The 21939-nt window shown below is 44.6% G+C and overlaps 1 protein-coding gene across 2 annotated transcripts in view; it reads left to right on the top strand.

Annotated features, from left to right (window-relative positions):
- Positions 1-4591, top strand: part of FAM222B (family with sequence similarity 222 member B) — a 92040-nt gene extending 87449 nt beyond the window's left edge. For both annotated transcript variants that reach the window (XM_030222604.1, XM_030222605.1), the window contains exon 3: positions 1850-4591. In XM_030222604.1, coding sequence (XP_030078464.1) covers positions 1850-3684 — 1835 coding nt within the window. In that variant the 3' untranslated portion in view covers positions 3685-4591. The remainder of the gene's footprint in view (positions 1-1849) is intronic.
- Positions 4592-21939: the final 17348 nt, after the last annotated feature.

Below are 21939 nucleotides of genomic sequence, written 5' to 3'. Positions count from 1 at the left end.
ACCAGTGTTTAGCGCTGAGCTCTTTACAGATTCTGGGCCTCTCCTTGACTGCAAATGGGGTTTTTGAAGACAGTTGTGCCATTACAGCCCTCCTCTTCCCTTATGGGACCTGAATTTGTTCTTCATTGTGCTCTCCAGGGCTTATTTTGAGATGTTGAAGACAGGTTCATTTAAGGACCTCACACCAAAGACTGTTTTCCTCATTGCAATTACCTTAGCCTGGAGAGTTTCAGAGCTGCAGGCTTTGTCTTAGGGCTCGTATCTTTCCTTTCTGGAGGACTTGGTGTCCATATGGCTACCTCCTTTCTTCCTAAGGTGATTTCTCCTTTCCAGGTTTGTTTGCCCTCCTTTGTAGACAAGGGTTCCAGCACCTTGGATTGGAAGCTGTACAAGTTGGACATCCACAGGACGTTGATGAGCTACATAAAAAAGACAAATGAGTCTCCCCTCTTGGATCATCTTTTCCACAGCCTTCAGAAGGGTCTCTCAGCATCCAAGGTCTCCATTGTGAGGTGGATCAAAGCGGCTATTAGTGCTGCATACGTTTGTAGGAATCGGAGTGCCACCCAGGTTGACGGTTATAGTCAGCCTCCTAGGTGGAGGCCCAGGCCATCTCTCTGGATAACATTTGCCAAGCAGCAGCGTTGATGTCACTCCATTCCTTTATGAAGCATTATAGATTGGGCGTGCTGGCTAGAGCCCACTTGGACTTTGGCAGAGCCATCATTCAGGGACTTTGTCTTCTCCACCCAGTGATTCTGCTTGAGTACATCCTATTTATTCAGGGCATTATGGCACAGACAACAAGTAAGGTGAAGATAATTTCCTTTCCTTTAGTTGGGCTGTATTGTCGTGACACTCCCTCCTTTGGAAGACTAAGGCCCAGGGCTTTTAGGGTGCTCTGCTCTCATCCCATACAGTTTGACATAGAAAAAAAGAATTTGCATATGCAGTGTAATGAGTGCTACGGATGTGGTGATGAAGCTCGCTCGATGATCATTGCAGCTGCAGTGGGTTGATGGGGCATGGGTTGGGTTATAAAAGGGACCTTCTGCTGTTTTGGCAGATGCATACTGGAGTTTTCCACAGAGCACTGTCCTCTTATAACGGTGACTTCACTGGAAAAGATTAGTTTCTGCACCTCCATCTGCTGGTAGCCTAAGATGGTTTACAAAAAAATAGGAGAGAGAACCAAAAATTATTAGTACAGTTACCATCATCTAATAGTGGCAGATTAAATCATACTGTTGATACTTTTTTAGTTACTGTATATGTGGGTATCTTGGCTTCTGAAATTGAATTGGTTGGGGAGGAATTACCATTATTTTTAGAAATGATGATTTGCTCTACAACTTCCACCAAATGTTTGAGTCTTAGGAAGAAGATGAAGACCTGATCGTATGTGCAGGCTTTTCCTAGTAAATATCAGAAGTAGGCAGAGGGGTAACGGATAAAGTATTAGTAAGGATGGGACAATGACTAAGGATGGATGATGAGGGAGTGTTTTGCATTTTTATTTTTTGTGGGGAGGGGGGGGTAGTTTTTTTTTTTTGTTTGTTTGTTTTAATGTATGCATTTTTAAATGTATGTGCTTTGGGATTGCCAGTAATCAAGATTGACTATTTAAAATAAACAAATGTTATCTAGCTTACATACGCGGGCTTTTTTTTCCCTAATTTGATTTTACTAGAAATCATAACCCATCAATCAACTACACCAAGACCTAAGTTTGTCAATTGATGTAGAGGTTTAAAACACATTTAATGGTTTGTAAAATAATACCCATGTACAGAGCCTAGTGGTAATGGCATCTCTCTCTCTCTCTCTCTCTCCCTCCCTCCTTTCCCAGGGGACACTACACAGAAAATGAGATCTGCCCAGCATCCTACCCCAGCAGAACTGGATGCCTATGCTGAGAAGGTTGCTAATAATCCACTGACTATAAAAATCTTTCCCAACAGCGTCAAGGTTCCTCAGAGGAAACACATACGCCGAACTGTGAACGGACTTGATACATCAGGCCAGCGGTATAGTCCTTACCCTTTGCAGTCCAGCACCAAAGCTGGTCTACTTGCCATTGTCAAATCTCCTGCAAAAGGAATTGTGAAAGATTTTGAGGGAGCACGCACACGTATCCTCCCAGAAGTGATGATGAATCCTCCATCTACACCATATGTTGCACCTAGCACTTTAAACCACCCCCAGGCACTCTCTCGCCCCCGGGCTCTTCAGCATGCACAGGCACTGCAGAACATGCAGCAGCAACAGTCTTTGAGTCACACTCAGAGCCTTTCCCAGCAACTGCAGCACACTCAGAGCTTACCACCAACACTGCAGCGTACTCAGAGCATAGCGCAGCTCCCTGCAACCATGCAGCACCCTCAGAATATTCCACAGGCACAGATGCTGCAGCAGTCTCAGAATGTACTGCACAATCAGAGTGTAGTGCAGACACTGCAGCACCCTCAGCGCCTGGCACAGCCACAGACATTGCAGCACCCTCCAGGCATACCACAAACATTGCAGCATGCTCAGAATTTGGCTCAACCACAGACACTACAGCACCCTGCCAGCATGCAGCATCCTGGGAGCTTAACACAACCACTGCAACACCCTCAGAGAATGCCTCAGACACAGAGTGCACAGCACCCTCCGGGCATGGCTCATCAGACTTTGCAGCACCCTGCCACCTCCATGCTGCAACCGGGTTTACATGGAAGCAGAAAGATGCCGGATGCAGATGCACCGCCAAATGTGACCGTGTCTACCTCAACCATTCCTCTGTCTATGGCTGCTACCCTGCAGCAGAATCGGCCACCAGACCTGACTAGCATCGTGCACCAGATTAGCCAGTTCTGCCAGGCCAGGGCTGGCATCAGCACTACCTCGGTATGTGAGGGACAGATTGCAAACCCCAGTCCCATAAGTCGCAACCTGCTCATCAATGCAAGTACTAGGGTCTCTGCTCACAGTGTGCCCATGCCTTCCTGTGGCGGGAACCCTGGATTAGACCATGCTGCTGCTATTTCTTCTGCCTCTAGTAATGCTCCCATGATAAATATTAGGGTACCTGTGTCATACCCAAATGACATGAAACCTCTTGCCTGGAACCAGCAGCAACTTGCACATCTGCAGCAAATGTGTAGTGAAGTACCTGGGCCAGTGGTGCTAGCTGGGAAACACCCACCGAGAGAGCTGGCAGCACAGGGGTTTCCAGGGAAAGTAACACCCTACGCTCATGAACTGTGCACAGGCCAAGCTTTCAATTTGAAGCCCCCAGTTGAAAAACCAACTCCCTCCCCACCTGTGAATGGCCTACCAGGACCCATGCCATACACCAATGGGCAGTATTTCCAGCCCCTTTGGAATAACATTCTGCCTACACCAAACAGCGACAGCTCAGGCTCGCAAGACCTGGCCATGCCGTTTCATGGAGGACAGCCTTCTGGAGCCCCCATGGATTGTGCAGCAGGGGCCCATTACAGGGCTGGGGCAGGAGTAGTGTCGGCTGGCCAGAGTAGTGCAATTCAGAGTATGGATTATCTAAGTGGTGACTTCCAACAGTCTTGCTTCAGAGATCAGACCTTAGCTAGCATGGGAAAGATCCACAGGCCCCCCATGAGCCAAGCTTCTGAACCAACAGATAGCCGAAGTCTTCATATTCAGCACCCAGGGTATAGATAGGTGGCAGTTGCTCTCACAAACAAAAATACATTTTAGTCTTAATCTGAAGTCATAATCCTTTTTTTTTTTTTTTTCTTTCTTTTTTTTTTTTAAATTTCAAACGTTTGTGATCATTATACAACTGCTGTGACCAGATGAATACTGAATATTTCAATGCTTGGAAGTGTAGCTAACTAGATTCCAACACTGTTAGTTTATCATCCATTTGCATTAGAAGTGAACGTGACTACTTGGACCCATTCTTCTGTTTCATGGTGGCTGTTTGTGTTCAGGTGGCAGAAACAGCTGTACAAGGCCTAGTGCCAGTCCCATAAGTTACTGGTTCTAAAGAACTAGGTATAAAACGTGCATTTTCTGCTTTGTGTTTTTAATACAAAGTGCAAATGGTATTCCTTGCCGCCAAATTTCTTCTGATTTATGGAGGTTCATTGTGTACTAATTAATGTCACCCACTTACTGTTTTCTGAGGCTGTGCACTTGGGAAAGATGGTGCCTTGGACAGATTCTAGCTCGATTTTAAATTGTGTTTCTCTGAAGACAAGCAAGATAGCAAAGTCCTCACAGCATTGGTATGATGTCATCAGTGGAGCCCCTGTGGGAAAGTTTTCTCCAACTTTATAATTACTAGAAGCTTTTGAGTCGCACCACCATGGTTATGTGCCACTTTCCACCTGCTGTTGTTGCGTGAGACTACTTCAGTCTTTGTCTTTCCCTGCAGATGGTTGGTCGCATGTCACTGGAGATTGTCAAGGTAGAACAGACAGCGAAAAGGACTAAAATAAAAGATTCTCCAGGTAAAAATTGAAAATTTATTGATTGATGAACACGACTCAACACAGCTGTGTTTCGGTCCAAAGGGCCCGCATCAGGAGTCTTGTGTGTCCTAAAATTCACTCGTTGTCTTCGTTGTTCAGTAGATGGTGTGGAGATGGAGCTGTTGCATCTTTATGCCTCAATACGGAGTAATGCTCTTTGGAGTTTATTCCGGTTTATTCTCAAGATTTGAAAAACTCCGAGCATTACTCCGTATTGAGGCATAAAGACGCAACAACTCCATCTCCACACCATCTACTGAACAACGAAGACAACAAGTGAATTTTAGGACACACAAGACTCCTGATGCAGGTCCTTTGGGCCGAAACACAGTTGTCATGTTAATCAATAAATTTTCAATTTTTACCTGGAGTGTCTTTTATTTTAGTCCTCTTCGCTGTTTGTTCTACCTTCTATACCCTTGCAAAGATTTGTTTCTTCTGTTTTTGTATCGTTTTTCTACTGGAGATTGTCAAGACATTTTCTTGTCTTTTATTCTACATTTTGTAAGTCTTTTTTTTTTTTTTTTTGTTTCTCTTATAGTCCTGTTGCTGTTGTGCACTGCTTTTTCCTGATAGTATCTTAGGGTTTTGTGTCTCTTCAGAGTTCCTTTATTTTTCTGCACTCATCCTGGTATATGCCTCTGTTGGCCAATATTGTCTTTTGATTTTACTGTGGCTATTGGTTTATTTTTTGTTTTAATTTACAGACCTTTATTGATATCCCAAGCAAGAATTACAAACAAATGAGAGAATTAAAATCCAGTTGCAATAAAGCAAAAATAACAATGCAAACAGGATCAAGCTAGAAAAAGTTGAGCTAATGCAACCTCTAATCATTTAACAAGTTTTTAACATGACTTATAGTATGTCATATGTTCTCCTCTCTCCGCCTTTCACCCAAGCAGGAACCAGCTATCTAGATGCATAGGCCATACTATGAATGCTGATACAGGCACAATGAGATAATGTTCAGATGTCAGGAGACAATTAGTGTGAACACTTTAACAGAAATGGATGCCAAGTTGGTTCTCATTTAGGCAGAGTATGTCTATGCAAGGCAACTAATTGCTCAATTCACAAATGTACCAAAGCTTAGTCGGCCATTTCATCAGAGAATTATTGTGTCTATTTTTCCAGATAGTATGTCCCAGAAAATAGCCCCCAGTGGCTTTAAGAATTGTATTTGGTGCAACAGGACCATATCCAACATGGATACTCATAATTGATACTCGCAGCACCTGAGGCCCAATCATAGCCCTCTTGTTTTAAATTGTGTTCACAGATGTCTTGAAGAGATCTTCATGATCATGTAAAGCAGCACAAACTAGCTTTTGGTGCTAAGTCTAGTCCACTGGCTTTCGCATCTCCATAGGTCCCAGAGCTGCATCGGATGCTGGGGATGCATTGGCATCGAGTGTGTTACCCTCAACAGTGAGCATCTAAAGAAGCCATTGGGAATGGTCATCCAAGTCCCACCCAGAGAAGAGGAAGGATTCATCCTCCACTTCAGTAACACCGAGGGCTTGTGATGCCGAATGCTAGATGGAGGCACCTCATCGGAGCTTGGCACCAGTTTCATGGATTGTCCTCAAAGTACATGAATACTGCTCATCCTCTTCTGTATTGGAGGGGTGCAACTGCCTTCAAGGACCCGAGACATGGCATTTGATGATACTTCAGTGATTCAGGAGGATATGGCCACTTGTATTGCATTCCCTACACCCTTGTCAGGGGCAGCTCATGAGGGGATGCAGTGGGTGCTTTGCTTGGCACAGTGCTGTAGCTTCAATACATTCAATGCAGAAAGAGATCTAGTTGGTCCTTGAGAATCACACACTGCATGCTGAGACCTTGAAGAGCCATGGGGTTGGCATGTGCCACACTGTTGTCGATCTCCAGTGCATCAAGGGAGGAAGCTTCACCAGGGCATTTGAGATCGTTGTCTCAATGCCCATGTCCAAGGCCTGACACCAGTGTCAGTAGATTGAGACAGAGGCCCACACTTATCCTATGGGATATTTTTCAGAGTCTGACTCTGAGCACACCTTGGATTTTGTGAGTCAGATTATGACATCTTATGATGTGTTGTCTGAAAAGGGTTCAACTGGCTTGCCATTGTACCTGTCTCCTCCACATGAAAGAAGAAAATCGTCTTCCTGAGGAACTCTTATGCAGTGATTTTTATGTGGGAAATGGCTGAGGCTGCTCCGTGTAATTTAGAGGCAGAAGAGGAACCCAGGTAGAACACTGGGCATCCTCCAATCCTCTCCCCACCCCCCAACACACGCACACACAAGCTGTGATTATGCCCTTGAGGATTCTGTGAACAGGCACTCGGATAAGAATGTGGGAGTGCCCCCTATCTGTACAGAGTCAAGAAGTTTCTCAAATTTGAAAGAGGCCAGAGTCTCTGAATTGTTTAGCCTCTGCTCCAGAATTGTCATTTCTCTCTCTGTGGAATGTTAACTAGAGTTCGGTACCGTGGTCAGACCATTTTCTGTCTGAATTTACTCTCTCTTAAACATGACACTCTTAGGTCTTGTCCTTTCTTGAAATTGACCAGGGATAGAATTAAGGCTGATATTTTTTGGCACATTGCTCTACCTCAAGTAGGGCAAGATGTTTCAGATCCATTATACTCTTACAATAGTTGGCATAATGCTCTCTTCAACTATGGATAGTCTGGCCATTCTTGTCAAAAAAACATTCCTTTTACCCATAATGTTAAATGGTATACACTGGAATTTGCAAGATTGAAAGCTTCCTGTTGACAGTTTGAATATCACTGCCGTCCTCATAATTCTGTCCTGAAATCTGATTGGAAGAGAACTATGAAAGCATATAAAGCAGCTATTCGCACAGCTGAAAAAACATATTTTGCTACGTAGATTGATAATTCATCATTACCTTCTAGACAATTTCTTGATATTTTCAAAAGTCTCACTTCTGCTAGTTATGACCGTCTTCCTTCAGCTACCAACTTAGCGATCTACTTTTCTGATAAGATAGCTAAGATTAGAGATATTGTACCTCCTAATCTACAAGCAGTTGTTGAATTATCCAATTCTGTATCTTCAGCCAGTCCAGCTTCTCCCACTGATAGACCTCATTTGTGAGAAGGGGCAAGATTAAATCTTTATTGGATAAATTTCTTCTTCATCCTGTCTTCATCCTTCTTATTTTATGAAAGATCGTCCAACTCAAGTTATAGATTGGCTCACTTCTTTTCTGAATACCCGTTTAGCAATGAGTCAATATCCCTTGATTAGGTGGTATTTTTCTTACTCCCATCTTTAAAAACAAAACAACCATGTTAGATTCTAGGCCAATTTTAGGCCAGTTGCGAGTATCCCATCACAATCTAAATCTCAGAAGCGATAGTGACAGACCAACTAACTAGTTATTTGGATCGTCGCAATTGCCTTAGTCCAGTACAGTTGGGCTTTAGAGATTTCACAGTAAAGGTGCTTTATTAGCACTGATATCTGATGCTAGATCCTATGTTTCAAGGTAAAGCTCTTATGCTATTTCAGTTTGATCTCACTGCTGCGTTCAATACAGTAGATTATGATCTGTTGGAATTTTGGGTAATGCTCTTGAATGGTTTAGTGAGCTTTTGACTAATAGACTTATGGTAAAAATTAATGTTTCTTCAGAGGCATGGGTTCCCCCCTTTTAGAGTTCCACAGAGCTCTCCACTCACCCATTCTCTTTAATGTCTATATGTCCTTTGCTGAGTTTGTTTTTTCTGCATTGGGAGTAAAATTTTACTCCTATACAGATGATATGCTTCTTTTGGTACCAGTTAGTGATGTCTTGGCTGTTACTACCGCTAATAGTTAGTACTCTACTCTCCGGAACCTGTAAGCCACATTGAGCTTACTGCTATGCGGGAAAATATGGGATACTGATGTAATAAATAAATAAATATTGCTACTTGTATGATAGGTTAGAATATTATAGTTCAGTTCATGGGTTCTTACTGAACACTGATAAAACCAAACTGCTTTGACTTGATCATGACATCAAATCCATTCCAGATACTCTATCAATGTCAAATGTTCTTTCTTTAAAAATTGAACGTACCTCTAAGGTTTTAGGTTTTATTTTTAGATAATGAATAGAAATAAAACAAAGAAAAGATGATGATACCTTTTTTGTTGGACTAACTTAATACAATTTTTGATGAGCTTTCGAAGGAACCCTTCAGATCAGAAATTCAGGTTTTATTTTGGATTCCACACTTTCCCTTGAACCCAAGTAAATCATATAGTCCAGATAGGGTTTTTTAAACTCTGTCAATTACTCAATGTTCATTGTCATTTTGATAAAACTCTTTTTGCTATTCTGGTTCAGGCTTGTGTTTTATCTCACTTAGACTATTGTAAGAGCCTTTATCTGTCTCTCACTTGTTGTGTTGTGAAACAAACTCCAGATTCTCCAGAATACTGCAGCAAAGCTAATACTTCATATGAAAAAAATTTGGAAGTGCTACTACTGCACCAACTTCTCTCCATTGGCTTCCTATAGAGGCCCACATATTTTTTTTTTAATTGGCCTGTTTAGTAGTTAAGATGTTTTGAAGGGTCCTTTCTCCGCAATGTCTTTATTGGCTGTCTTTTACTTCTGGTTAAAGCTTTTCAACGATTAGAGACCAATATAGTTTAATTTTTCCCTCATTTTTGGCTGTTAGATATAAGAAAACTTTAGAAGATTCCTTCCCAGGCAGTGTATATTTGACTTTCTCTTCCTTTGGACCTTCAGGCTTCTTCATCTTGTTCCGTAATAATTTGAAGACTTACCTATTCAAGATGTTTTTAGTTTAATTGCTCTATTGCATTTATCTTTGAAACCCGCTTTGGACCATTGTTCAGTGGGAGTTTACATTATATGTTCCTTATCATTCAGTGGGAGTTGAAACTTCTTTCAAAAGGACCAAAAGTTCCAAGACTCACTCTTTGGTGCCCCTGGGGAGAGAGGCTTGGGGGGGGGGGGGGGCGGCGGAGGAGGTGTTCTTCTCACTTCCCGTGTAACTGATCAGCTCTTTAGGGGCATGTACTTGTGAAACATTGTGTGCAGTTTTGGGAAATTTGGAAACACTCTTCCTCGGGAGGCAGCCAAGCAACTCCATTCACTATAGAGGGCAAAGGGAAGGAGTACAGAAAATACATGGTCCAAGCAGCCCGTGATATTTTTTAATATGGCATTGAGAGCTTCTGCTATGGGTTTGGCACCCAGAGATTTGCCTGGCTCAGGGCTTCAGTCCTAATATATGATGTACAGGAAAAGCTTGGTGATGTGCTGTACTGTGGAGAGAATCTCTTTGGAAATCAGATGCAGTAGGCTGCTACTTTCATCAGGCAGCACAGTGACACCTTAAGACCCTCTCCGAACCCACTTGCAACTTGGCCGCTTGTACTAGGAGGTACCAGAGAGGAGGGCAAAAAAGATCCTGTAAGTCTGAAAGGTGTAGGTAACCCAGTAGATGACAGCAGATAAAGACCTGCACGGTCCATCCAGTCTGCCCAACAAAGCAGCCAGAGCTGCACTTGCCACTCTGTGCAGGTTGCAGTCATTCATGCTTAAATACTAGTTAGCAATTTGCCATCATGCCAACCACATATAGGCAGTTAATCATGATGGAATCTTGGGGCAATATATGTTGTAACCAAAGTATTGCTGACAGTATTTAACTTTCTATTTAAAATGTCTTACTCTCCCCCTTGAGTTGTACAGCATCCTCACATCATATGATAAAGTGATATACAGTACTGGAATGGCTGAATCTTCCTATCTTTGGCCATTTGCAGGACGAAGACCATAGAAGTCTGTCCAGCATTGGCCTTTGTTCAAGCTCTTCCCACTGAAGACAGGGATCTCTCTTTTGTCCAAGGTAGAAGGCCCAGAAGACCTAACCAGCTCCGCAGCCAAAACCAGGGTGGGGTGTTGACTGCCTCTGTGAAAGCATAAGCAGCACCCCTTATAATCCTCCAATTGGTGGGTTCTAAAGACCAACTGGTTCTATTCAAGACACCTTCAGATTACCCACTAAGAGCATTGCGATCAAACTTTCAACATTGAGAAAGGAGCTCTCTTTAGAAGCTAATGTGATAAAAATCAGTTCCACCAGGGGAAGGAAGGCATGGATTTTATTCTAAGTATTTCCTGATCATAAAAGATGAGTGGTCCTAACAAGTTTCTAATGAGAGAAAAGTTCAGGATGGTTTCCTTGGGCACCCTAATTCACTTTTTCCAAAAGGGAGACTTGTTAAGTCTAGAGAACCTAAAGGACATTTACAAACTCATCACAGGCAGTATCTCTGAGGGTATCTCAGAGTAGTCATAGGGAAGCACCATTACCAGTACTGACTTTTGGGCTTACATCAACTCTTTGGGTATTGCACAAAATGACTTGCCATTGTACAGCATACATCAGTGTAGAGTATGACTGTATGTATTTCCCTCTTTGGGTGATTGGCTGGGAAAGAACACATCTTGAAGAAGCACAAGGATCAGTGTGCACTACCATCCATGTGCTGGATTTACTAGGTTTCATCTTAAATTATCCCAAGTCTCAACTAAGCCAGTCACTGCAATTGGAATTCATAGGAGCTTTGCTAGGTATGACTCAGGTTGAAAGCCTTTCAGATGAGACAAATGCAGTTCCCTCCTTTCTGGAGTGCTCCATAGGAAGACCCATAAAATGGGGAATTCCCAGTCACTGATCACACAAGCTCAAGGAAATCTGTTGCATCACAACATTAAATCCCTCATCCTCATAGCTTAGATGTTGAGAGGATAACTATTGTTTCTTTGAATTTGCTTGATAGTGTTTCGAAGGTATTGCCTCCAGGAGAGATTCCACTAGAAGGTTGTAGAGGAGGAGATTTGCAGTATGCTTTGAGAGTGGTTCCAGACCTTTTTTCCTGTCCCAGATAAAAACTGCTTGAATACCTTCTTTGTCTGAGGGAGCTTTGGCAACAAGCTCCGTTAGGGTACACTTCGGTTCAGTTGGGAGTTTATCACCTTCTTTTATCTCATTTTGTGGGGCTTGCTTCCATTGAAACCTCGGTGTGGTATTATTTTAGCTGATGAAAGCGCCTTGTAAGTCACTTGATACCAGTGAACTGAAGTTCCTGACCTGGAAGATCGTCTTTGGTGGTGGTGGTATCTTCAGCACACAGTGAGCGAGCTCCCAGGCTCTAGTAACTGATTTGCCTTATACCATGTTCCAAAATAACAAGGTGGTTTTGTGCACTAGTCCTGAGGACCTTATTTCCACCTTATTTATTTATTTATTGGGATTTATTAACCACCTTTGTGAAGAGATTCACCCAGGCCTCTTGTCTGCAAAGATAAAAGTTCACTGATTGCAAGAGAGCCTTTGCCTTCTATTTGGAGCAGACTAAAGCCCTTAAAAAGCCTACCCAGCTTTTTATTTATTTTGACTCAAATAGGATAGGAATTGCCATCAACAAACACTCTTTATCTAATTGGCTATCAGACTGCATTTACCTTGCTTATACCCAACAGGCTTGACTTTAGAAAGTCCATGATACAAATATGGTGGCATGGGTAGCCCACAAGATAAGCAAATCTGCAACATGGACACCTGTTCATACATTCACAGCCCACTACTGTTTGGAAAAGGACTTCCAGTAGGTTTGGCCACTCAATCTTCCAGAACCTCTTTGGGATTAGAATCCAACTCTGGTGTCTGCAAGGACCAGTGGCGGCTTCTGCTTGCCTGTCTTTCCTTCTGTGATTATAGTTATAAACCATTTTGATGTCTTCGTGAGTTGTGGTATATCAAATCTGAATAAGAAGTCTTTTCCCCCAAGACCCATTTCTGTTCCAGATTGCCTTCAGAAAAAAAAATGAGCTAGTTGCCACAAGAATGTTAGTGTCTGTCACAGCACCTTACTGTTTTTTCCTGTTTACTGTTAAAGGCAACCTGGAGCTAGGGAATCCCATGCTATGAAGACTTGCTATCCTGCTTGCCCTCAGAAAAGTTTCTTGCCTGTAGCAGATGTTTTCCCATGGACAGCAAGATACAAGCCCTCACATATCCACCTACTATCCCAAGGAGCTGAATTCTACTCTAGCTGAACTAAGACTGAGGTGGTCCTGCACAACAGCAGCAGGTGGAACGTGGTGCGAATGTGTGGTAAAGCATCTCAAAAACTTCTAGTAATTGCTGTACTGAATACCTTTTCCTGTGTGGCCAGTGGCAGTCGGCGTTCTTATAAATGCTTAGTGCTGCGAGCAGATCTAGGGCTGAATATTCAATGTCCGATATGTTTAGTACTGGCATTGAATTCCAGGGCCATACTGGCCACTGGGTCTTATGTGGGACCTGGCTGAATATTAGGTGGGACCTATATAAGGAGAAGCAGATGTGCCTTCACCCCCATAAGGCCTCCCCCCCCCCCCCCCCCCCCAATAGGCCTACCTTGGGTTTCCCTAATGGTCTAAGGAATCCTGTGGGTTCGAGCAAAACCCACTTGTTCTGCCTGCTATCACTTCCGTCTCAAAATGGCCACTGCAGCCTCTAGTGTTAGCCTCAGTACTAGTCATTTTGAGGCTCAGTTGCAACAGACAGGAGCAAGTGGGCATTGTTTCTGCACATAGAACCTCCTAGACTACCTGGGATATCCAGCATCGGCCCGGGAGGGAGGGATCTGGATCAGTGAAGGGAAGAGCACCTGAAAGCTCTGATGTTCAGCCAATATTCAGACCAGTGCATGCTTAGCACAACAGCTAAAGTTAGCACATCCCTTTTACTATCCTTACTTTAGATGTTTAACTGGTTAGTGGTCTGAATATCGCCACTAACCGGTTAAGTACTGGCTCCATATAAGCCCGGTCCCAACACTAGCCATAGAGCTCAGGGGCGGTTAGTGCTGATATTCAGCAGCACAGTCTCATTAAGTGCCACTGCATATCGGCAGTTAGGACAAGCACAAGTGATTTAACTGAGCAGGAGGTTCTCCTGACTGGCTAAATCGCTTTGAATATTAACCGGCTGGTTGATTTTGTAGAAGGGTCACAGTCCTAAATAGAGCACATTCTTGCCCCTTGTTTCAATACTACTACTACTACTATTTAACATTTCTACAATACAGGTCTTTGGTTTTGTAATACCCAAAGTGGTAAAGAAGAAAAAGTCCTTTGTTCTGTATGCATTTTTTGTTGGAGTTTCTTGACATTTTACTTGTAAAGGTCTTAACCATTTCCTTCAGTGACATGATTGGACTTTCGTTCCAGGGACATACTGGCCCCTGCTCTTAAGGGACCTCTAAGCTTTGAGACACTACATGGGATCGGGGAAAGGAAATGAAATATGTTATATAACAGCTTTGGAACCTTAGAAAGCAAAAGTTTATCTAGTCAAGTGAATTTTTCTTTGGGTACTAATTGAAGTGTGTCTTACTGTCAGTAATTTCCATGAGGGAGTCTTCCCCAGCTCTTATGAGGCTTTAGCTTTCTTGATGTTGGAAAGTTGTCAGAACACACTGCCATAAGAAGTCCCTGGATATTTCCTTTTCTTCTTTAGCCAAACACATCCCATGCTTGTTTCTACTTTCCCTGCAGAACATCAGTGAACTCCCATTGTGCCTGCTCATAACTGTGAATACATACTAACAGGTGTTGCCACACTAGACATCTCTACTGGGCACTTGCTTCCTGCTGTGTCTGTTGGGCAGTGGGAGTTTGCTCTCTCCTGTGCAATCTGAATATTTGAACATAATGATCACAATCCAGTTTGGAATTTAAAAAAAAATGTCAATTGTTTGTGTACACTGGCTAAATCCACTGATTGCTCTACTACTGTAAATGTGGTCACAGAGGGTCTGAAGGCACCCACACCTGCTGGGTGCTGGCTTCCCTTGCAGCTCTTTGATTAAAGAAAGCCTTAAGTATTTGCTCCTCCAACTCTTTACACAAAGCATGGTTTTAAAATCTTAAGTACCATGTAAAAACTTACAGGTGAAATTCTAGAGATGAATAGAGATTCTGACAGATTTTCTTAAATGGGGCGGGAGGGGGATAGAATAAATTTCTTTAACTTTTGTTTTAATTTAGCTGTCTAATTTTCAATTTTTTTAAAGCTTAGCTGGTTCTATTTTTTCAGACTTGTGTAATGTAGTACACAGGTAGTGTTATTTAAGAGTTTTAATGATGTACTGCAACATTCTTTAGTGATTTAAAAACTTTAGCAGAGGTCGAGTGATTTGACTAAAGATAGATAAATTATGTGTTGGCTTGTGTTGCCTTATATTTAAAACAAAAAAAGAAAAACGTTGCCTGTGTTATGCCAAATGATAGCAACATAAAGTCCTAATTTATTGTTTAATTGTATTCTTGCAGTCCTTTTGTGAAACCCTAATTATACATCTGTGAAAGACATGACACTAAGGCTTTTCATGTAATAATCTTGGAGCATGTAACCTCCCAGCACACCAGGCTGCCCTCCTCAACTCTTGTCTTTCTGTGGCTGGGCTGTGATTTTCAGAGGTGCTCTTGCTCCCCTCCCTGGCATCTGAAATACATCATAGAGTACCCATTTTCCTGAAGAGATTAATCTGAGGCTCCTTTTCCTTCTCCCCTTTCCTCCAGCTTCAAACCTTTGCATCTTTTGACCATTGTGAACTGTTAAATGTCCACCCTAACTAGGACCTTTTAACATGGCTGTAAGTTAGTGCTAATTGTTCAAAACACCCTCATTAGATTCTACATCTGCTGGAGAAGGTCTTGTCCATCTGGGTTGGAAGGAACTTGCAAATAACATGTCTGCAGGGGCTGTCCTGGGACCAAGCCTACAGTACAACACCTAAGGCACAGGTGACTAAAGCCACTGCTTGACAGCTGCTAGTGCCTCATGGTGAATAAAGGAACTTGGTGCTGGGCTGAGAATCTCATCTCTTGTCAGGAAATAGGGGGAGGAGCTGGTTGCTGGCCATTGCCACATTGCTCCTGGATCCCATGACTGAAGTGAGCCCTTGAATGGATTTTTTTTTTTTTAGTGTTTTATAGCTACAATTGACTTGAGGGTGGCTCATTTTTGCTGGTATAAAGTACACTGTGCACCTCCCCTAAAAGGATATTAAGCTAGCCTTTTAACAAGAACATATTGTGAAATAAAGGTTACTTGATTACCAAAAAGTATATCTGTTGACTTGACGATTTTTACCATGGTTTTCCATGAATTTAGACTTTGTAGAAACTAGTACAAACTTGCCAGGGCAGACTGACAATCCTAGCCACGTTCTGATATCCCCACCCTAACTCATTTTACTGAACCCAACATTTAATTCCTTTTGTAATCATAACAGTAACTGCAGCATGGATGTGAAATGAGTTGTACCTGATACCAGCAGCAGACTGGCGTATGATTTGTTGGGTCAGGGACACTTTTTCAATTCAGGGTGCTCCTTAGTGAGTGGTGGACAGACCAGCAAAGGCTGGTCTGTCCACCACTAGCCTGTGCTATAGGCTAGTGGTGGACAGACCAGCCTTGCTGTGTACAGGTCCATAATTTACTACTTATATATAGTAGTATTAGATGACAGCAGAAAAAGACTGATTGTTCCATCCACTATGCTCAGTTGTTCTTAACCACACAACAAGGATAGCTTAGCTAACAGTAACAGAAACTTGACTGCTAGTATCCTCCTCGATAATGGTTTTTTTTTTGTCCTCACTGGTTTTCTGCCATACTGTGTAATGGAGAATATACATGACCCTCTTAACTTGATCCAGCACCCCATACCCACCCGCAAATCTATTTTAGCTTATGTTCAAAAACATTGGGAAGCCAGTGCTGCTATACTTTGCCACAGGGCTGTGATCTTCTCCTGGTTTCTGCCTAGGGCACATGTGCTGACATGGTGGGTAGGTGGGTGAGCTCTGTGCTTATTTTGCACTGTTCAGCAGGGAAATCTGTTCCTTGATTTATTGAGTGCTAGAGTTTGGGTTTATTTTTTTTTTTTCTTCTTGTGGTAGTTTGTGCTCATTCAAAGCTGGCTACCTCTTTCAAGAAAGAACATGTTCTCTTCCTGTCCTGTCCTCTTCCTTCATTAACACTGTGAAGATGATAATCCTGGTTGGTGGAACATTTGTCTGGTATGTATTTAATGTGAAGATCATGGTCTGTTTTTTGTACATTTTCTAGAATTTTGCTGGTTTTGTCTCGAGAGATGGATGCTTCCTCTTGGAGATCACAGAAGGGTGTGTCCATTCATCCCTCTTATAAAACTACTGGCAAACAGTAGTGTCTTTGATCAAGTTATTCTGCCAGCTGTTTTCAGAAGTAATGCCTAATATGAATAGACTATAAAATGTAACTTAAGGTATTTATAAAATCCACTAGTGCTTTAGTAATTATCAAGTGTTTCTAATAGCACTTTTTAACTTACAGAGCAGTAGACAAGTGTTGTTAACACTAAAGAGTAGGCTCTGAGGACAACACTCCCTATGTCTTACCAAGCAAAGGAGTACTTCTTTATCGGCATAATTCAGAGTTAGATTTCTAGAAGAGAGTACCATTGTAAATACTGGTATTATGAAAAGGAGTCTTGCCTTGCACCTCCTTAGCCTAAGCAACTGCAACCCTTGCCTGTAAGGTCAGCAGAAAAATAAACAAGAAGCCAGCATACCAGCTATTTATTGCAAGAACTAGAATCGCCTGGCTGCATGCCTCACCTCCTGGCTTGGTAGAAGTCCAGTGAGGACTGAGGTAATATAATTGTTATTTCTTCCACAAGAGTTCCTGTATCTGCTGGTGGTGATGTCATTCTGGTACTTTAATGTTGGTCTTCCCAGGCCAGTCTCTACATTTCTTGGCCTAATGTACCAGTAGCAGGGCCTGCAGCCAGTGGTTAATGGGAAAGAGTTTCTGGGGGGTCCAGCTGTGCAGAGGAAACATCCAGCTCTAGTATACTTCTGTTGTAGATGACTGTGAAGCTGTAAACCCTGAAGTCTGCTTGTTGCAGCATAACCTTTCAACGTTATAAAAATACTTGATTTGTTTAAGAAAAACATTCTGAAGCTTCTGTTGTGAAAGTTATTTCTCCACAGGGCTGCCTACTTACTGTAATGCAGCCAGAGGTGCTGGCTGATCGCATTGTGGAAGGGATTGACATACTGCTGCTGTATCTTTATTAAAACAAACTGATTTTATCATATTGTGTCTCCTCTACTACCCGTCTGAGTGCACTGTCTGTAGGGGAAAGAAACTTTTAAAAAGAGAACTCCTGCAAGGTTGAACAGAGAGGGAGGGAGCAAAGGATATGAAGCTGTGTCATATAATCAGAATAAAGGCAGTGTATCTCAACCCATTCCTTGGGGCACACCCAGCCAGTCTGGTTTTCAGGATATCCACGATGAATGTTCACGAGATGGCAGTGCATACAAATCTTTCTCAGAATGTAAATTATCTCGTGCATATTCATAGTAGATATCCTGAAAATCTGACTGGGTGTATCCTGAGCACTGGGTTGAGATCATATCCTGGGAACACGGATTGGGAAGAAACTTAAGAATGGGCATTTAATTCCTTTTTTTTTTTTTTTTTTAATCAATAGCTGTAACAGACTTGGGGAAAGTGGTCGGTCATGGGGGGTTATTGCTAGTCAAAAATATAGTTTCCTTGTCATCAGCAGCAGATGAATCCATTAACTGATGGGTTCTATCTGCCTACCAGCAGGTGGAGATAGAGAACACTGAAAAACCACAGTGACCCTTGGACAGCTAGCCCCAACTGCCTTCAGTATTTCTCTATCTCCCAGCAGGTGTGAACGTAGCTTGATCAGCTCTTGGATTTCTGCCTGGGGTGGCTCCTGTGCTTTGCCAGTTGAGCATGGGTGTTGTGGCTGGTGGTGCTCACTTTAAAGGCATATAGGTTCGCCCTTTCCCTGCCTTACCCATTCCCCCGTCCTCCCGGAGTCCCTCTGTTGCTGCCTGCGTCCAACTTTCCTCACAGCGTTAAAAAAAAAAAATAAAGAGTGCGCTTTTACTGCATGGCTGTTCTGAGGCTTTTTCCAGAGATTCTGGTTCAGTGCAGCTTGACTGGAGCTCGTTGACTCTGTCTTCTGAGGTGAGACTGGTGCCCAGCTCCTCTGGGGAGGTCCCACGGACGCCGTTCCAAACAGGGTAAGTTTTGGCGCAAAGCTGCCATTTTATTGCTATATTTCCGTCTAGTCGGGCGATGGCTGCTGAGGGAGTTACGCTCTGCTCCCGTTGTGGTAAGTGCAGATCAGCAGCGGGGCTGTGCAAAACGTGCTCCTTAGACGTTCGCACTAGTACGAGCATGGCGAGCGATGATTCTTCCTGCTCGATGGAGCTGGCAGCGGGCGCCATTTTGGAAGCGCTGCATCCCTCAACCCTCGCTGTTGCGGAGGAGTCTGAGTGCAGTGGGACGCCTCGTTTAGAGGCTGCCAGAGGAGCTCCAACATCCGTTTCTCCTAATTTGGAGGTGGAGGGCCAGGGTAAGTTTTTCTCCCCTGAGTTTGTGCTTTTAATGTATAAAGCCTTCATGCTGAAAAGAGCTCTGCCACAGGTGTCTGACACTGCGTTGCATTCTGGGACCCCCTCCGGGTGTTGATGGGCCGGGGCTGGCTACAGAGGTTATGTCTTCCCCCGAGCATTGGAAGGACGCTAAACGTAGACGGGTAAATTCCCCGTCTGAAAGTGGAGCACCTCCTTCCCCCCCCTCCCCCCACCCCCATGGTCAGGCTGTGGGGAGTCTGAGGGATCTGGCAGGCCCTCATAGACGGATGATCCAGATGAGGGTGCCTGTTACTGGATTCGGATGATCCCAATGCGGTTCGGATTTTCCACCACGACGAGCTGCCAGCTCTCATTACTGATGCCTTGCAGGCCCTCTCGATTGATGATCTTGCTGAGAGCGATGCCTCCTCTGTTAATCTTAGGATGGCGAGTACTAAGAAGCCTAGTCGGGCCTTTCCTGTGCATGACTCCATCCAAGAGCTTATTTCAGCTCAATGGTCTGAGCCCGATTGGCCTTTGAAAGTGGCCATGGCTATGGGTCAGCTTTACCCTCTGAGTGAGGAGCACTTGGCCCCTTTGGGGATGCCTAAAGTAGATGTGTTAGTCACGGCGGTGACTAAAAAGACTACTCTCCCGGTAGAGGGAGTAGTCGCTTTGAAAGACATGCAGGATTGACGGCTGGAATCTGCGCTGAAGCCGTCCTTTGAAATTTCGGGCCTTGCCTTAAGGGCATCTATTTGCAGTTCCTATGCAGCCCGGGCATGTCTTTCCTGGTTACAACAGGCGGTGGAGCAGCCCGCGGATGGTGCTGGGTCCCTCTCTGAGGTGGCCCCGCAGATGGAGTCGGCCCTGTCATTTTTGGCTGATGCCCTTTATGATCTGGTCAGAGCTTCAGCTAAACAGATGTCTGTGGCGGTTTCTGCCCGCTGCCTTCTTTGGCTGCGGCTTTGGGCAGCTGACATGGCCTCTAAGCAAAGGCTGGTGAGGTTACCCTTTCGGGGCCACCTGTTATTTGGAGAGGAATTGGAGAAGATTGTGAAAGACCTGGGGGAATCTAAACCCCAGAGGTTACCTGAGGATAGGCCGAGGCCTTCTTCCAAGGGTTCTGTTTCCCTCCTCTTCCAGACCTCACCTCCGTAACGCTCGCAGGTATCGCCTGGGGCACTCTGCTGGGTTTTCTCAACGTGCCCGTTTTCAGCAGAGGAACTCCTTTCGCTCGGACAAACGTTCTGCAGGGGCCGGTTCAAGGCCAGGAGTTCAGGGGCGTCCTCCATAATGATGGGACGCCGGTCCACTCCTCGATTCCTGCAGTAGGAGGACGTCTTTCCCTCTTTCTAGAGGAGTGGACCAAGATTACCTTGGATCAGTGGGTCCTGGACCTGATTAGAGAAGGTTACCGACTGGAATTCGGTTCCCCGGTGAGAGACGTGTTTATGGAGTCCCGATGCGGCACTGCCGTAAAATGGGCGGCGGTAGAGGAGACCTTGCAAGTCTTGCTGCACCTCGGAATGGTGATCACGGTGCCTCCCGCCGAACGCGGCTGCGGCCGCTATTCCATTTATTTTGTCGTGCCTCGAAAAGGTGGGTCTTTCAGACTGATCCTCGACTTACAAAGTGTCAACTAGGCCCTCAGAGTACAACACTTTCGCATGGAAACCCTGCGCTCCGTCATTGCGGCGGTACAGCCAGGAGAGTTTCTCATGTCTCTGGACCTTCCTATCTGGCCCTCGCATCAGCGGTTTCTCCAGTTTGCGGTGTTGGGACAACATTTCCAGTTTCGGGTCTTGCCTTTCGGCCTAGTCACCGCTCCCCTTACCTTTTCCAAGGTAATGGTAGTCGTAGCTGCCTGTCTCAGGCGAGAGGGTATCAGAGTTCACCCTTATCTCGACGACTGGCTCAGAGCGGATTTGGCAGCTGAAAGTCATCTTCCCATAGCCAGAGTGGTTACAGTCCTGCAGGTGCTAGGCTGAGTGGTCAATATACCCAAAAGTCACCTGACCCCCTCTCAGTCTCTCGAGTATTTGGGGGTCCGGTTTGACACGGCCTCGGGGTTTGTCTTTCTCACCGATCAAAGGCGGTGCAAGCTTCAGAATCAGGTCCGTTTGCTCCTGCGGATGCCTCGCCCGCGAGCTTGGGACTTTGTCCAGCTGCTGGGGTCGATGACGGCCTCCTTGGAGGTGGTTCCTTGGGCGAGAGCACATATGAGGCCTCTGCAGATTGCCTGCTTCAACAATGGTCTCCGATTTCCCAGGAATATCAACGCAGACTAACTTGGCTCCCTGCAGCCCGGCTCAGTATGGAGTGGTGGTTCTCCGACAGGATGCTGCACCAAGGAATGCCGCTTGTGCTTCCTTCTTGGTGCCTGGTGATAACAGATGCCAGCCTTTTGGGCTGGGGAGCGCATTGCCAGGGAAGCTATGCTCAGGGTCAGTGGACAACCGTGGAAGCAGGGTGGTCCATCAATCGCTTGGAACTGAGAGCGATATTCCAGGCTCTTATGGGCCTTTCAAAAGACTCTGAAGGGGCTTGCTGTCCGGGTCCTGTAAGACAACACGACAGTGGTCGCCTACATAAATCGTCAGGGCAGCACTCAGTGCCAAGTGCAAACGCCAAAGTGCCTCACTTTTTCAGCAGAAGGAGAGATCCTCACTCGCCAGGGTTGGATGCTGTGGCTCAACCCTGGCCCTCGGGCCTCCTGTATGTGTTCCCTCCTTGGCCCTTGATAGGGCGAGTCCTACTTCGGATTCGACTACACCGGGGATTGGTGATTCTTATCGCTCCGGACTGGCCAAGGCGTCCGTGGTATGCGGATCTCCGTCGGATGATGCTGGAGGCTCCATTTCATTTGCCCCTGGTGCCGAACTTGTTCAGGGTCCAGTGTCTGTGGAGGATCCCTGCCGATTTGGTCTTGCGGCCTGGTTATTGAGAG

Source organism: Microcaecilia unicolor, chromosome 13 (assembly GCF_901765095.1).
Source record: "Microcaecilia unicolor chromosome 13, aMicUni1.1, whole genome shotgun sequence".
NCBI classification, from domain to species: Eukaryota; Metazoa; Chordata; class Amphibia; order Gymnophiona; family Siphonopidae; genus Microcaecilia; species Microcaecilia unicolor.
Note: the sequence above shows the minus strand (reverse complement) of the source record. Positions and strands in the feature narration are given on the sequence as shown.